Below are 18,743 nucleotides of genomic sequence, written 5' to 3'. Positions count from 1 at the left end.
TATATATATATATATATATAAAGGAAGGATGTGTTTTGAGAATAGTAACAGCCTTGCCAGGTGTGGTGGTGGTGCGCATGCCTGTAATCTCAGTGATTTGAGAGGCTGAGGCAGGAGGATTGAAAATTCGAGACTAGCTTTAGCAATTTAATTTAGCAAGGCCCTAAGCAACTTAGCCAGACCCTGTCTCAAAATAAAAAATAAAATGGACTGGGGTTGTGACTCAGTGTTAAAGTGCCCTTTGGTCAAATCCCCAGTAACCCTCTCCCTCCCCCAAAATAGTAATAGCTTAGGCTTAATGATTTGTGCATTTTGGCTTTTTAAAAAAAATTTTTGTAGTTGTAGATGAACACAATATCTTTATTTATTTTTATGTGGTGCTGAGGATCAAACCCAGTGCCTCACACATGCAAGGCAAGTGCTCTACCAATTCCAATGTGCCATCTGTTTTTTTTTCTTTTTTAAAAATATTTACTTTTTAGTTATAGACAGACACAATATATTTTACTTTTTTAAGTGGTGCTGAGGATTGAACCCGGGGGCCTCACGCACGCTAGGTAAGCACTCTACCTCTGAGCCACAACCCTAGCCCCATGCCATCTGTTTTCTAATAGCCCCAGTCCCCATTTTGGCTTTCTTAAGAATCTATCTCATGACATTTTCTCTCTCCTAAATGAAATCGTAATACGTATTTCATCTCTTTTATCAGTGAAGCAGATTTTTCATTTTTATGTTTCTGCCTTTCATATTTCATTCCCCCTTTTCATTTTGTCTACCTTCATCTATATACTCTGGAATCATCTTTTATCTTCATTTTCTTTGTTCAGTTGATGATATCTTTTTTTAGAATGTCTTATCCCCCATTTCCCATTTTTAAATAGTATAGACACTCATCATCTCATGTCTGAATTAATGTAATAGTCTCTTAGCCTGTGTTTTCTTCAGATTTCATTCACTTTTTTTGACAAGAGTTCACTCAGATACTGGTTTAATGTACCAGTTGTAGGTGACTGACACAGAGTAGGTACTTGGTGTATATAGAAGGAATGATGGGTTGAGTAGTTTTCCTTTGCCCACCAAATCAAATCCCAAACTTCTTTAATTGGCTTTCCAGAGGTTCTGTGGTTTGCCCATTCTACATATTCAACATTGTTTCCTGCTACTTCTTAAAAGATATGTTCCATTCTATTTTAACCAAAATCTTTGTGGCCATTAGTATTATTCTTAGTTCTTCCTTTTTGCTTTTGCTTTCCTCTATCTTTGCTCTCACTCTTGAAATGCCTTCTCTTTATTTTGTTTGTATTAAACAGGGTTGTGTTAGGAATCAGATGGCACATTGGGATTGGTAATTGAGAAAGATTTAATGAAGAAGCTATTTACATAAATGTGGGAAGAGTTAAGGAAGACCAACAAGGGATGGTAAAGTACCAAAGGATAAAAGTAGTAGGGAGTTTATTACCATGCCTATACTAGAAGGGGCAAGGGAATGAAGCAGATGCTGAAATGTGGCAAGAACTAGCTATGGTTGTAAAAGAAGGCCAAAGTCAGAAGCTGTGACTTGGTCAAGATACAACACCATTGCCAAATTGTGATTAGGTAGGGCAGAAACTAGGAAAATACCTCAATCTCTTTCTTTTCCTAGCCTGCTGATTCACTGATGCCTCCTACAGATTTAACCTAACAAGGAGCCAGAGGGCAGGGTGGGGTTTCCTATACTCAAACAGCTTAGCCACACAGCAGGGCACAAAGCAGTGTACAGAAAGGGTGGAAAGTGAAGGAGGGACAAATGGAGGATATTCAATCTACTATTCATTCTTCAAGGCCCAGTTCAAACCTGCCTCTCCTCCTTCATTCAGTCTTTTTTAGTTACTTTAATACATGCTGATTGGTTTCATCATACCAGGATATTAATTTGTTTTCTTGTTCTGCTGAAGATAGAGCCCTATCTTTTGATTACTTTTAGCAGTCACTTTATGCAATGCACATATCCAAAGGTTGTATGTGAGCTAAGACTAATGAGTCCTTTCTTCTGGATTTTGAAATATGATGTAGTATAGTAAATTTCTCTCTGGGTGGGCTGAAACTGTAACATGTAGAACTCGGAAGTATTGGCAGCCCTATTTTCTGTTGCTTCTGTTTTGCTTGCTTGATATTGCACTCTTGGATTTCCTCCTACCTCAGTTGACTGTACTCTTTGGCCTTTTATACTGACATCTTTAGTCTGTGAATAGTGGAGTTCCTTAGGACTTAATTATTTATCATCTTCTATCCTCTAATTACTTATTTCTGTAACTGTAAATATTATTTTGAAAACCACATAAGAAATTTTTAATTTTTTAAAAAATAGAGAACACGAATCAATTTTTAAAATTGTGTAACCTTAACCATCCTACTGTTTCGGCTTTTTATTTTTAACTAAAGAGTCAAGAGTCTATTGCTTAGGTAGTTCAGAAACCAAAAATTTGAAGTATATTTGTCAGGATTCTTAATTGCAAGCTGACTTAGTCAGCAAAATAATTTATTGGAAGAATGTTGATCATCTCAGACTTGAAAAATCATTAGGAGCAAGGGAGACTGCCAGGGTTACCAGCACTCTGGTAGAGCAGATTCCTGTTTGGAGATGTGAACTGGCTGGGAGAATAAAAAGTCTGAAAATAATTACTAAGGTATAAAAGACAAAGACAGAAATTAGATTTTTAAAAAGGGGGCACCTGGTGTGTCTTCCAGTCCTGATAGGAACTGGAACTGAACAAGTGAAAAAGGCCTGTCCTTTATTTAAGGTGAAATACATCAAAGGTTTCAGAATGGCAAGCTTCTTCAGGAAAACAGGATAAGAGTGGGAAAAACAGGTTCTTCGGTGGTTGCTCTGGGCAGCTGCATTTGAACTTAGGGCTGTGAACTAAGGCACAGTGCCAGCGTGATCTGGGCTTTCTCAAATTGGGGAATTTCACCCAGGAGTTTCCAGAAAAGCAGCTTCCCCGCCCTAATGGCTCAAACAAAATCCATAATTCATACATGGCTTCCAACGGGAGACCATGCAGTATATTTAAGACAAAAGCATAAAACCAGCTCCCACTGCTGATTACTCTATACCTTGTATCATCTCAGCTGACCATAGTGGATGCACTACTGTCTGGGAGGCATCATTGTTACCCATGAAAGCTTGAAATTACTGGCACTGTCCCCACTGTCTACCAACAGACAGATCTGCAGCAGTCCTTGTCCTTTGTAATAGTCTTGATCCAACATCCAAGACTTGTGCATCTGATTAGCAGGGTCTGTTCTCAAGCTTATAAAGCAAGTATCTAGTATTTTAGCTTCTCTGGTGGACAGTGGGTTCTTATAATGCAGAGTTCCTCAGAATACAAAGGGAGCTCAGAAGCTATGTAATCAAGGCTATAAAAATCACTTCTTGGGTATTTAATAGATACACAAAACAGCAATACAATCAGTTGCACACTAATTTAGAAATTGATATGTTAGGATTTTAATGTGATTGGTATCAGCTAAACTAAACGAACATGTAATGGTTCACAAATGAAGACTTCTTTCATAATTCTAAATTATACTTTCTGCACACTGCCAAAATTATTTTTTTAAAAAGCAAATCTTGTCTTATCATCCTATTCAAAATTCTTTAGTAGGGATGGGAATAGGAAAGGCAGTAGAATGAATCTGACATAACTTTCCTATGTTCATATATGAATTCATGACCAATGAAATTCTACATCACAACCAAAAGAATGGGATCCTAATTAGAATAAGTTATTATAATCTAGGTATGTATAATATGGCAAAATACACTGTACTGTCTTGAGTATCTAAAAAGAACAAATAAAAAAATAAAACAAAAAACCCCCAAATCCTTCAGTGGTTAATTCCCATTGTCCCTAGAATAAAAATAAAATTCTTTATCTTGACAGACAACTTCCTCTTAAGATTTGAGTCCTGCCAGATTTCTAGCTACATTACCAATATTTTCCCCTTCCCCTTCTGAATCTTTAAAGACTCAATTCAAGTGCTACTTTTCTGTGTAATAACTTCTTGATGTCTATAACTAAACCATTTCCTTCTTTATGCTTCTTATACATTTCTGTAATACATTATATTTTAATTATTTCTTACTTGATGCTAATCAAATTGAGAATCCTATATTATCATTTTCATTATCTCAGAAGATTTTTTTTTTTTCAGTACTGTGGGTTGAGCCAATGGGCACTTTACTACTGAGCTACAACTCCCAGTCCTTTTTAGTTTTTTATTTTGAGACAGGCTCTCACTTGCTTAGGGCTTCACTAAGTTGCTGAGGGGCCTCAAATTTTCAATCCTCCTGCCTCTGCTTCACAAGTCACTGGGATAACAGGTGTGTGCCACCATGACCAGCTATCTCAGAAGATGGTTATTGAATAAGTAATGAATGAAAACACTCTACTTTTCTGGTTGGTTAGTGCATGTTTTTTATCCCCATGTGATTGGTCTTGCCTATTCTATTAGCCCCATGTTGCATTCCCATGTTGGCTAATCTTGCAAAGGAGCTACAGGAAGTAGACCTTGATATACTGGTAGTGTTATCTTGATATATGAATTATAATTATAGGTTTAAAGATGAATTTTGAAATTGTCAGGGAACTACCTTACTTTGATGAAATATGTGTACTGAATTTTGTTGACATATTTTTTACATTAAGGAACTAAAAAAAATAGCTTCTGACTTGATAAAGTACAAGATCACATGTCAGTATAAAATAGAAGAAGAAAACATCAATATAAGAATTAAAGAACAGAAATTTGAAGAACTTCAAGAAAGACTCAACATGGTATTTGATTTAATGTATTCAAGTTTATAAAATTAATTATTTTTAAATGCATGAGAATTTTAGGATTATAGCACAAAATGTTTCTTCTTTTCAAAATTGCCATACATAGTAAAAATTCAAGGTATTATGAATTTTTTTAAATTATTAGATAATTTTTGCCATTATCAAGGACAAAAAATTTGGATGCAACCATTTTATTTTCACTTTGATTTTGGATAATATTGTAATACAATGGTGTCTCCAGAGAGCTTTAAAGATGAGGGATTTTGTAGTTTTAACCTTTCCAAGTTTGTACAAATCTATATTGAATTCTTTTTTTTTAAGACTATATTATATTTCATTTTCTAATGTCTCTTTTTGGTACCACGGATTGAACTCAGGGGCACTCAACCACTGAGCCACATCCCCAGCCCTATTTTGTATTTTATATAGAGACAGAGTCTCACTGAGTTGCTTAGTGCCTCTCTGTTGCTGAGACTGGCTTTGAACTCATGGTAGGAGCCTCAACCTCCCAAGCCACTGGGATTACAGGCGTGCACCCCACCACACCGGGCTCTATATTGAATTCTGATACCTTCCTCAATTCATTGGAACCACTGTTTCAACCACAAGCAAATGTGGGTGCTCTGGAGTAATAGGTCATGTCATTCTCAAGTTTTTTGAGCACTGAATTGAATGTAAGAATTTGAATTTTATACCATAACTTTAAAATTATTCAAATTTTTGAAGGAATTAGAATTAAATAAGAAGATTAATGATGAGATTATCCATACTGAAGAAGAAAAACAGGTAAGCAATCATAAGATATTTATGAAATCAGTAAATATTTTAAAATCAGCTACAGTGTGGGAAATAAAGTAACACATGGAATCATGTTTAAGTTAATATGTAGCAAATAGTAAGCTTTCAGTTAGAATGTGTATAACAGTCACATATATACTCCCATTTTTAAAAGATCAGTTTTTTTCTTTGTTCAGACAAGTGGTGCCCTAGCAGGTAATTATTGAAGTGTATTTATACATAATGCATGATTTTTCAGAACATTATCCTCTCATATGAATCTATACATAGTGCTTACTTTTTCAGGACATTATCCTCTCATATGAATCTGTTTGATATTTATAATTATGCTAATTTTTTAAAAAGGTACATGAAAGAAAACTCCTGTTCTTTGCTTTTCTTCTGCTTTTCTTCCATTTGATTCATGACATCCTAGTTCATTATAACATCTTGTAATATAGCCCATATGACATTATAGTAGAGATATATTTGCTATTTTGCAGGGGGCAAGTCAACAAAAGTTTATTTTAGTTTTGAATTCTTCAAAATTTTCAATAGTGTCATGGTCCAATTAAAAAAACTTAGTTAATTATTTAAGGGACTCTTGGAAATAATATTTCTTTGGAAATTATGTAAGAAATATTTTTAGATATTTTATTATAAAATTTGCCATTAGTTTAATAAAGTATTGAAATTAAACTATAATGAATTAGAAATTACAAAATGTATATGAAGTCTAGAGACATGACTGTTATATTAAACATTTAAAAATTGATATATTTATATATTTTTAAAGGCTATCATCATTTCTTTTCAACATATGCAGCAGTTACTTCAGCAACAAATTCAAGCTAATACTAAAATGGATGCAGAATTGAAGATGCTAAAAGAAAATAATCAGGTTATATATATATACATATACACACACACACACACACATATATATATATACACTATATACATATATGTATATAGTGTTTTATCATATTTCTAATGAGCTTTGCCTGTTTAATTGGTATTCATCCATGCAATTTTGTTGATGTTTTTTAATTTTAGGGGCAAGATACTGAATTCCGTCAACTTTTGTTTTCAGTCTTTAAAGTAAAGTATAAAATGAAATGTCTGATTTCATTTTATAATAGAATGAATGGGATATTTCTTTGTCTTAGAATTGTGGCTGAGGTCTAAAACTGAAAATAAAAAGGTGAAAGTGTCAGGCTGGGGTTATAGCTCAATGGTAGAGCACTTGCCTAGCATGCGCAAGGCACTGGGTTTAATTCTCAGCACTGCATATAAATAAAAAATAAAGATCCATCAACAACTAAAATAATATTGAAAGAAAAAAGGTGAAAGTGTCATCCACATTATAAAAGAGCAGTCAACCAGCTCTCAGAATTTCAGGGCAGAACTGTGTTCATAGGAATACGATAGCACTAGCACTGTTGCCACAATCATCCCAGCTTCCTCTTCCATATATATATATTTTTTTCATATATATATCATATATATATTAAAATTATATATTTTACATATCATATATAATATGATATATAAATATATAATATATAATATGATATATAAATAATATGATATATAATAATATATTATATATTATATATACTATATTATATACATAATATATTTTATATATCTGAAAATTTTTGGGGGCTGGGGCTGTAGCTCAATGGTAGAGCACTTGCCTAGCATATGTGAGGCACTGGTTCAAGCCTCAGCACCATAAAAAAATAAACAAATAAAATAAAGGCTGTCTGACCATCTACAGCTACAAAAAAATTTTAAAAAGAAAATTATTGGAAGGGAATACATTATGGTCACTGATATTTTGAGAGTGCAGTGTTAAAAAAGAGAGGTTTTTCTCTACTTCCATAGTGGAAGGGGATGATGCTAAGTGTGAGAATCTAAAGAAAATCCCTTATGGAGATTGAGGTACAAGAAGGGAAGACTGCCCCTTGTTCCTTGTATGAACACTTGAGATCCACTCCTGGTGTTGTCAGTAGAATAAAATATGGTAAATTCATGTGAAGAAGCTTGCCATGTTTCTTGAAGTTGGGAAATTTACCAAGAGCATATTAATTAATGCCCAGTTCTGGTCTGGAAATTTCAAAGTGGAAGGTTTTGGGGAAAAATCTCTGTCAGTAAGACTTGAAGTGTATTTGTTGGTTCTAATACCTGTGGCTCTAGAAGTGTGCGTAAGAGAGAATCCGCTCATTCTGGGCTCTACATACAGAAATGTAGAAGTTAGTGGAGGGCAGGAACTGCCCTGAGTACCCCTAAGCCAACTGATGTGATGTCTACTTAGAAGTAGGGGCGTGTTCTTCTGGGGTGGCCCATAAAAGACATTTCTGCCCCTCTTCTGGGGTTTTTGGTAGCAAGGAGAAAAGGTAAAGCTGAATATTTTACATGAAAACTATAATCACCTCCCATGTAGGAACCATTATTAGTAGAGGCTAGAGCAGTTTCATGAATATTTGACTTGTGCAATTGTATAGGGACCCACACTCACGAAGACTTCCTGCTTCAGGTTTAATGCTTTGCAGTCACAGTCTTGGAAGTTTTTTATTAACTTTTATCTTGACTTTATGTTTTATAAATTAAGACTGATGGGACAATGGAATCTGTGCCAAAGGCTTGTAGCCTCAGTTCAGACATTTTTTTTTTTTAATTTCCATTGCTTTCCAGTCTTGGTTCTTAAATCTTGTTTGGCCCTTCTCTCTTGTCCTTTTCTTCTGCCATTGGCAGGTTGTTGGATCACATTTGTAGTGAAAGATCTGTGTTTTGATATTGACCTTTACTTCTTGGCGGGGACCTAGTGCAGGAAGGGAAGGTCTTAGTTGGTTGCATGTACCCTCCAGCACTTCAAATTGACACATGAGGCAGCAACTGTTCAGGTTCCAAGTTGTCATAACTTTGGTATGGTAAACAGGTGACCTGTCAGGGGCAGGATGAGTTTCCAGTCCAGGTAATGCATCCCCATCCCTGCCCAGCAGTTGGAATCACTTCAGAGTCACCCATTTATCATGGGCTGGAGTAGAAGGCCCAGGGGAAAGGAAATTGACTTCCCTGATATGGCCAGAACATAGTACATGGGTCAAGCATTTGGAAGGAAGAAGGGAAACCTAGTAGCTGGTGGATCTTATTCATGCTGAGTTGGGTGATGAGTCCACTAGACACTTATGTTTTCCCCTGCTCAAGAAACCATGACATTAAGTTGAAAATAAAAACCACTATGGCAGATTAAGAGGGAAAGGGAAGGAGGAACTGCAAAGAAAGGAAAAAATTTATATTTTCATCTTTTTAATAATTCTTTTCCCTTGTTTTTTATTTTATTTTTTCATTTTGTACCAAGCCAAATTATGTAGTCCAACAGCACTGAATGGAACCACATTTAACCTGAGCAATGAGTCTTATCTTCATACTATTGATATTCTATGTTTTATTCTATAAAGAGAGCTATACCTTTCTTATTTCCCTTGCCTTCACCTGGTACTATAGGAGTTAGACTTAGGAGAAGGAGCTCCACATGGTGGCGCATGCCTGAATTCCCAGCAGCTCAGGAGGCTGAGGAAGGAGGATCATGAGTTCAAAGCCAGCCTTTGCAAAAGCAAGGTGCTAAACAATTCAGTAAGACTCTGTCTCTAAATAAAATAAAAATAGGGCTGGGGATGTGGCTCAGTGGCTGAGTGCCCCTGAGTTCAATCCCTGGGACCCCTCCCCCCCAAAAAAAGAGGAAGGAGAAAGATGTGGTATGCCAGAGTCAAACTTCTCTCTCCTTTAATATCTTCACCTATTCTAATAAAAGACTGATAAAAACAATTTCTTTGAAAGTTTAGTTATGAGCAAGATCCCCTCCCCCACCTCCTATACCCCTGCCCTATAATTGGATAACTTGGACTATTTCTCTAATATATTGAACTTTCTCCCAAGAAACATAATTTATCCAAATTCTTTAGGAGTAGCATTAGCAGAAGCATCTCCTAATTCATAGAACAGAGTTGAAACAGATTTTTAAGGGGAACAAAATATTAGAGATTGACTAATCAAAACATTTCAGTCCACAAAAATATAAGCAGTGTCATACAAGGCCTTGTAATAGTGGCAAAACTTGAATTAAACTTTTATCCTGGTTTTAATCAACTGTTTTTACAACTTCATACTATTATTCTTTCCTAGATCTATGAGAGCTGCCAATTTTGTTAGATCACTTATACTAAGATGGTTCTTAATTATCTCTTCATAAACTCTAATTCCAATTCTTAAGTATTACTGAATTTTAAACAGCCAATAGTAGTCATAAATGTATAGTTATGGGTTTCTTTTGAGTTAACAATGACTATCAAGATAGTCCCAGGATATTTTAACTATGACTACTGTTATCTTGGTAAACAAAACCTTTATCCTTAATTATCATAATTAGTACCTCTCTCTTGAAGTTATATGTAAAACAGTAAAGATTCAAAATTTATAAAAAATAGAACTGTCAGCTTATTTTGAGAAGCAAGCTCATTAAAAAACAAGCAATACCATTTATCATCACTATCATTTTTAAAATGAACATTTTAATATCAAAATTATATTAAGGACATAATCTCGAGATAAAGGACAGTTCTTTATAAGAAAAGTCATTTAACGGCCTTATATTGACATTTTTTTTTTTTTTTTTGCCATGGACTAGTGAAAATTTTGTCATGGATCAGTACTTGTCTGCAGACTAGTGTCTGAGAACCACTGATATATAGCACAACAAAATATTAATGTTGAACTGTTGCTAAGGATTATGCTGCATAGATCGCCAGTGTTTTCTTGAGGAGCATTCTAATTCCACCTGCACTAAAAGGGATCATTACTCTTGATAATGGCCAACTGTTTTTCAGTGCTCAGCAATCATGCTGTCATCTGTCTTACTTTTTTAGTAGTAAATTTTAGAATCTAAAGACCTAAATTCTCATGAGAGAAAATATTTTCTACTATGATTTAATTTTATGATTTAGTGTAGCTATAAGACTATTTCTGTTCCTATAGTCACAATATTAAGAAAAATAACTTTGCATATTTTATTTCTATAGTTACAGTGCTAACATAGTACTAACTAGGACAATTTATTTAGTTTTTGGTAGATTAAAGCATTAACAGATGGTTTTATTTTGACCTTCCACAATATCCTTTTTTTAATCACAAGACTATCAGATTTTTTAACCTAATTATAAGTAATACCAAATAATTTCCTGATAGAATATAAACCCCATGAGGGCAGCAAAGTTTTCAGTGATGTACTATATGAACATAAAATAGCATTTGGTACACAGGAGGAGCCTATTCTTATTAAATGAATGGATGATGAACAGTAAATAACTCATATTCTTCCTGAGTTCTGATATTGTTTGATCAGGGCTTCTGGTTAAACAATGACTTGAACATACATTCACTTCTACCCCATCCCGAAACTGTAATAAATGACGTTAATAAATCCCAAGGAAAAGGAAATGAGGGAGGAAACAATAAAAATAATATTTTAAAAATGGGAACTAGCTGGACAATTGGTAATTTACACAGAAGAGGAAATGGAAACCTAAGTCAAAGATGCAGAAATAAGGGCTAAGGTTGGGGTTCGGTGGTAGAGTGCTTGCCTAGAATACGCAAGACACTGAGTTTGCTCTCCAGCCTTTCCCTTCCCTACTATAACACACATAAACATAATAAAACATAAATGATCAGGAATTATAAGTATCATGTGCCTCTAGAAGTAGGGTGTGCAGTTGAAATCCTATACTAGAAGATTATATAAGATGCTATTGCAAACTTAGATTCTGTTCTTCACCCAGTACAAATTGTCACTGTCCCTCTCCTACTTAGCAGAAGGTTGGACGTTTAGGTTGGGGAGTTTGAAGGACAGTTAAAGGAATTAACCTGCCTGGAGAAAAGACTATAACTGCTGCAATTAAGCTTTCCAAATGAAACAGTTCATCCAGGTCAACTCACAGTAAACTTGAAACAGCTTTTTAACACTACATCCTTACTATGAACAGGTAGTTAATTACTACTATTGAATACTTGAAGAAAGCCTCCAACATGAAAAACAGAACAGCATCAGTAATAATAATAATAATAATAATAATAATTCCCAAATATTTTTGAGACTATTGTGAGTAAGGTAGTTTTCCTAATTTCTATATCAGTAGAGTCATCAATAATGTATAAGACCTTAGAAGATGGAAAGATCTATGTTCTTGGATAGGCAGAATTAACATTGTCAAAATGACCATACTAGGCTGGGTTTGTGGCTCAGTGATAGAGTACTTACCTCAAATGTGTGAGGAACTGGGTTCAATTCTCAGCACTGCATATTAATAAACAAAATAAAGTCCATTGACAACAAAAAAATATTTTAAAGAGTGGCCATATTACCAAAAGTGCTATACAGATTTAATGCAATTCCTATTAAAATCCCAAAGATGTTCTTCATAGAAATAGAAAAGGCAATCATGAAATTCATTTGGAAAAATAAGAGACCCAGAATAGCCAAAGCAATCCTTAGCAAGAAAAGTGAAGCAGGCACCAATATCAGACCTTAAAACATACTACAGAGCTATAGTGACAAAAATGGCATGGAATTGGCACCAAAACAGACGTGTAAACCAATGGTACAGAATAGAGGACACAGAGACTAACACATAATTACAGTTATCTTATATTAGACAAAAGCACCAAAAACATACATTGGATAAAAGATAGCCTCTTCAATAAATGGTGCTGGGAAAACTGAAAATCCATATGTAGCAAAATGAAATTAAACCCCTATCTCTCACCCTGCACAAAACTCAAAGTGGATCAAGGACTTAGGCATTAGACCAGAGACCCTGCACCTAATAGAAGAAAAAGTAGGCTCAAATCTACATCATGTCAGCTTAGGAGCCAACTTCCTTAACAAGACTCCTAAAGTACAAGAAGTAAAATCAAGAATCAATAAATGGGATGGAATCAAATAAAAAGTTTCTTCACAGCAAAGGAAACAATCAATTATATGAAGAGAGAGCCTACAGAATGGGAGAAAATCTTTGATACCTGCACCTCAGATAGAGCAAAAATCTCCATGATATATAAAGAACTCAAAAAATTTAACACCAAAAAAAAAAATCAAAACAAATAACCTAATCAACAAATGGGCTAAGGAAATGAACAGACACTTCACAGAAGAAGAAATACAAATGGTGAATAAATATATGAAAAAATGTTCAACATTTCTAGCAATTAAGAGAAATGCAAATTAAAACTACACTGAGGTTTCATTTCATTCCAGTCAGAATGGCAATTATCAAGAATACAAGTAATAGTAAATGTTGGTGAGGATATAGGAAAAAAGGTACACTCATACGTTTCTGGTGGGACTGCAGATTGGTGCAATCATTCTAGAAAGCATTATGGAGAGACCTCAGAAAACTCAGAATGGAATCATTATTTGACTCTGTTACCCCACTCCTCAGCATATACCCAAAGGACTTAAAGTCAGCATCCCTATAGTGATGTTTATAGCTTTTCAATTCATAATAGCTAAAGTTATGGAACCAGCTTAAGTGCCCTTCAACATATGAATGGGTAAAGAAATTGTGATATATATATATACACAATGGAATATTACTCAGCTACAAAGAGAAATGAAATTATTGCATTTGCCAGTAAATGGATGGAACTGGAGACTATGATGCTAAGTGAAACAAGTCAGTCCCCAAAAAACAAAAGGCCAAATGTTCTCTCTGATATTCAGATGCTAACTCACAATGAATTGGGAGGGGCAGGAAGAATAGAAGTACTTTGGACTAGATAAAGCGAAATGAAGGGCAGGGAGTGGAATGGGAATGGGAAAGATAGTAGAATGAATCAGACATTACTTTCCTATGTGTATATATGATTACACAACCAATGTAATTCTACATCATGTACAATCAGAAGAATGAGAAGTTATATTCTATATATGAATAAAATGTCAAAATACATTCTACTTCAAAGAACAAATAAAATAATGAAAAACCATGTGAAAATAATATATAATCCACAAAACAAGAATTAGGAGTCTACAGAGAAACATTCAGGAAATAAAAATGCAATGGAAATGTTGGAGGATAATGTTGATATCTCTATAAATGTTGATGTCCCTATAATGTTATTTATCTTCTATAAAGTAGAACCAAAACACATAAAAGATGGAAAACGAGAGAAAGAAAATTAGGGAATCAGTCCAAAGAGTCTGGTTTCAGAGAAACAATGGAGAAAATGGAGGGAAAAAATAATCAAAGAGAAAATACAAAAGTTTACCCACACATGAATGATATGATTTTATAATGATACCAATGCATATCATCATGAAATTTTGTACTATACATAAAAAGATGATTCTAAAATTCTGTGTAGAAAAAGTAGATTACATACAAAGAATTAAGAATGAGAATGGTAACATATTTGTGTTAGACTTTTTAATGGTATTATTGGAAGATATAAGAAAATAATCATGCCTGCTGAAATTGGGAAGAAATTGATTTCCAAAGTAGAGTTCTACTGTATTCAGCTAGTCTAATTGCCAAGTATTGGAAGAACAAACAAATTTGGGGGCATGCAGGGACTCAGATAATTTACCATCTATGTCTCCTTTATTGAGAAGTAACAAAGTTTACCAAGAAAAGGGAGTAAACCCAAAGAGAAAACCATGGATCTAGGAAACAGGAAGATACACAACAGAAGAGAGAAGGGAATCCTCATTGATAACCTGCTTTTTACAGTAGACTGAAAGCAATCAATTTAAATTATAATGAAAGGATGGGGTGTGTCCAAGACAAACTGAGAGAATACTTGAAGGAGGCAGTTTCTTTTACATGGGGAAGTGGGACAGGAAATGATTTATGTCTCCGGTACACTGATTCAGGACCATGATGCTCTCTTCCTAGATCTTCCCCTTCAGTTACCTCTGCAACTCAAACATAAGCCACTCAAATACTACAGTCTTGATTTTCTATTTATTTTTATTGTTCAAATCACCTTATTCAACATCATTCAATAAATAAAAAGTTACTTTTGGTTTTTTATTATTACTAGGATATAGACTATAGTATATTCTCCCATTCCCTTCCCTAAACTTTTGTCTATTTTTTAAAATACAGTATGTTACTGATTTAAAAACTAAAATATTTGCTCAATTGTTAAAGTACTAAAAGTCTTAATTATACACTATTGTAAATACTTAGAAACGTCCCCATTGTTATATGTAACATAAATTAAGGAAATGTATCTTGTATAAACATTTTCATTATCCTGAAATAGAAGCAATCGAAATAGGTATTCATTTGGGTGCTCTGAAGGTACATAGCTTCTTATGAAATAGAGGAGAATTTTCATATTACAAGTTGTAACATGCTTTTTGTTAGATAAGTTGCTGTTATTTTGAATAATTGTGTATTTTCATATTGAATACTTTAGATGTAATTGAGAACTCTTTAAATAAAATATTATGAAGCCTTAAAATGAAATTGATCTATGTATAGTAGTATGAAAAGTAAGCAAGGGGGCTGGGGATGTGGCTCAAGTGGTAGCGTGCTCGCCTGGCATGTGTGCGGCCTGAGTTCAATCCTCATACAAACAAAGATGTTGTGTCTGCCGAAAAACTAAAAAATAAATATTAAAAAATTCTCTCTCGGGCTGGGGATGTGGCTCAAGCGGTAGCGCGCTTGCCTGGCATGCGTGCGGCCCGGGTTCGATCCTCAGCACCACATACAAACAAAGATGTTGTGTCCGCCGAAAATTAAAAATAAATAAATATTAAAAAAAAAAAAATTCTCTCTCTCTCTCTCTTTAAAAAAAAGTAAGCAAGGCATTATTTTGCTTTTTACAAAGCAGAATATAGAATAGTACATGTAACATGGTTCATCTGTATTTAAAATATATATAGGGGCTGGGGGTGTGGCTCAATGGTAGATTGTTCACCTAGCACAGGCGAGGCCCTGGGTTCGATCCTCAGAACCACATAAAAAATAATTAATTAATTAAAGATATTGTGTCCAACTACAACTAAAAAGTAAATATTAAATATATATATGTATGTATATGTATGTGAGTGTGTGTGTGTGTTGTGTGTGTAAATATATATATATATATATATATTAATTAAAACATATACATATATGTTTTAGTCAGCTTTTTCACTGCTGTGACTAAAAAATCCAACCAGAACAATTGTAGAGGAGGAAAAGTTTATTTGGGGACTCATGGTTTCAGAGGTCTCAATCCATAGACAGTAGGCTCTTGGGGCTTGAGGTGAGACAGGACGTCATGGAGGAAGAGTGTGGCATAGGGAAGCCCCTCACAAGATGATCAGGAAGCAGAGAAGTCTCCACATGCCAGATACAGATATATACCCCAAAGTCATGCCCCAATTCCCATTTCCTGCAGCCACACCCTATCACTTCAGTTACCACTCAGTTAATTTCTGTCAGGATATTAATTCACTGATTGGGTTAAGACTCACAACCCAATCATTTTCCCTCTGAACCTTCTTGCATTGTCTCACACATGGGCTTTTGTGGGACACCTCATATCTAAACCATAACAATTCTTGTACAACTATAGGCAGTTTCTATAACTATAGAAAAAAATGCTAAAGTGATTATTTGGGGGGAAGAAGAACTAATAGAGGATAATCTTACCTTTTCTTTGGATATCCTTTTGTGTAGCTTGAAATTTTTACCAAGCAGACATCTAATAAACAGATAAACTTAAAAACACTGAATATTAGACATGTTGATGAAAGTTGTTACTATTTATTTTTCACAGAAGTTTATAAGCACACATTGAAGAAACTTAATAATATTGGTGACATGAATTTAATAGTTCACAAACCCTAATCTTAGAAAATACTTGGTACTATTTTTACTTTTTAAAGGTTTTATTTGGGGTGGGGGAGTAGTGTGGTAGAGATTCTGTGAAATTAATGAAGTAAGTAAGTTAATATGGTAAATAGTTAAGTTATGCTAAAAAGTATGAATTTGAAATTAAAATTGTATTTCAGGACTTTCTAGCCAGTTAATTTCTAAAATAAGAAATACTATTCTGTGGTAGTTAAAATTTTTTAGTAGTGTTAGGCTGGATTATGCTACATTTCATACTTTTCAGTGCTGTACTTTATATTACTTTTTCAGTACATTAAAAGTTATGCAGTGAAACTGAATAATGGCAATGTTTTTATACCCTTTTATAGCCATTTCTTTATCATAACCTCCCCCTATTTCCTGTTAGCTAAACTATAAGCACCTTTCTGTTAATTTATGAAAATTATTGTTGAGATAGCACATTATCACTGATCTGTATGGCACTTTCAGCATGTTGAAAGCAAAGGTCCAAGCAACATAAAACACATCAAAATTCATTAATGTGGTATTGATTATTTTTTGGATAATTAATTTTATTGCAGACCCTTGAAAGAGATAATGAGCTGCAAAGGGAGAAGGTAAAAGAAAATGAAGAAAAGTTCCTTAATCTTCAGAATGAGCATGAGAAAGCACAAGGAACTTGGAAGAGACATGTAGGTTTATTAAACTATAAAATATTAAAATATTTTAAATAACTGCAGACATTTAAAATACCTATTTAGTGCTAAGAAAATATTGCAAAAATAATACAGGAATAAAGTCAGACACATTTTCTTCTTGCACTTATTTTTCCAAAAAGTGAGTGCTTTTTAAGAGGTAAATTTAACAAAATTTCCTGTAATGTTTTCATGCATAAAAGATCATACATATATGTTTGTGTTTATACATAAATATATATGTGTATATATTAATATGTATCAAATGACCTTCCATATGTGGCAAAGGAAATTTACCTTTTCATGAAACCACTGCATTGTATTTTACTAAATGATTAAAACAAAGGCTTATATATCTACTGTTGTTAGATGATCTATTTACTTTCCTCAGCAGTTTTGTTGAGATATATTAGAGCCATGTTTAGAACATGTGTGCAGTAGTTCTGTTATATTAACATCTTGAAACATTATTATTTCCTTAACCCAAAATTGTCTATTTTTAATAAATATTTTTATAAGCATTTATTTTAATTTCAGTGAAGTAGATAAAGTAATGCTATAAATGATGTAAATTCAAGTTGTGAAATACAAAGGTTCACTTTAAAGATTGGAGGACCACAAAATTGACTATTCTATTTTAATATCAATTTTCATTGCCTCTTCAGTTCTTTTAAAGAATTAACACAATTGGCTGGGGCTATAGCATGCATGAAGCCCTGGATTTAATCTGAAGCACTCCAACTAATAATAATAATAACAATTGAAAGTCACTACTTACGAGTTTAGGAAGTGATATTTTTGAAATGTATGATTATATTTTAAGACTATTGTATTAATTAAAGTACATGCAATATTGTTATAGTAATATAATGTGTATTTTAATATCAGCTTTGTAGCATTTTCTGTAGATGATTTTGTTTGATTTATGATACAAATAACTCTTCATATAGTTCATTTGTAGCTAACATGTTTTCTTACTTTATAGTTTGGAAAAACCAAGTCATCACTGATATAAGATTTTGATAAGCTTTTCTCAAATCTAAGAGAAGTATTATATATTTAATTATTTGAGAATACTAAAAAGTGCTTAATAATCTCTACCAATAAAATTTATCATTAAGCAATAAGCATAGTAATTTCAGTTAATCTCCATTGCATCCCAGTACCTTCTTCTCATCCACAATGATTAAAAGATTATGGAAATGGTACTGTCAGAATAAGGAAAACTGTGAAGTGCAAAAAAATATAAACTGAAATATGCTAAATATGCCACAAAAGAAATTGGTTGAGCTAAGAAACTTAAACATTCATTTTCTCTGATAAGACTATAACAATGACTTTCTCCCTAGAAAAACAATGATTGATTGATGATTTATTTATGAATGCATGCTGAGTGTCCAACCCAGGGCCTTGTGCATGCTAAGCAAGTGCTTTATCTCTGAACTACATCCCCAGTGCTGGGTTATTCATTTTACAAAATGAGAAAGAGTAACTGGGGTCAAGGAGAAAAAAAAATTAAGAATGTGAATAGAGGACCTTTGTGGACTGAGGAGAGAATGCTG

The 18,743-nt window shown here is 33.7% G+C and overlaps 1 protein-coding gene across 1 annotated transcript in view; it reads left to right on the top strand.

The window, feature by feature from the left end:
- Positions 1 to 18,743, top strand: part of Ccdc73 (coiled-coil domain containing 73) — a 123,519-nt gene that overhangs the window by 82,898 nt on the left and 21,878 nt on the right. The window contains exons 9-12 of the mRNA XM_015504950.2: positions 4,689 to 4,817; positions 5,547 to 5,606; positions 6,394 to 6,498; positions 17,068 to 17,178. Coding sequence (XP_015360436.2) covers positions 4,689 to 4,817; positions 5,547 to 5,606; positions 6,394 to 6,498; positions 17,068 to 17,178 — 405 coding nt within the window. The remainder of the gene's footprint in view (positions 1 to 4,688; positions 4,818 to 5,546; positions 5,607 to 6,393; positions 6,499 to 17,067; positions 17,179 to 18,743) is intronic.

The sequence above is a fragment of the Marmota marmota genome, unplaced genomic scaffold (genome assembly GCF_001458135.2).
Source record: "Marmota marmota marmota unplaced genomic scaffold, marMar, whole genome shotgun sequence".
Lineage (NCBI taxonomy): Eukaryota > Metazoa > Chordata > Mammalia > Rodentia > Sciuridae > Marmota > Marmota marmota.
This window is presented reverse-complemented; position numbering and strand designations above follow the sequence as displayed.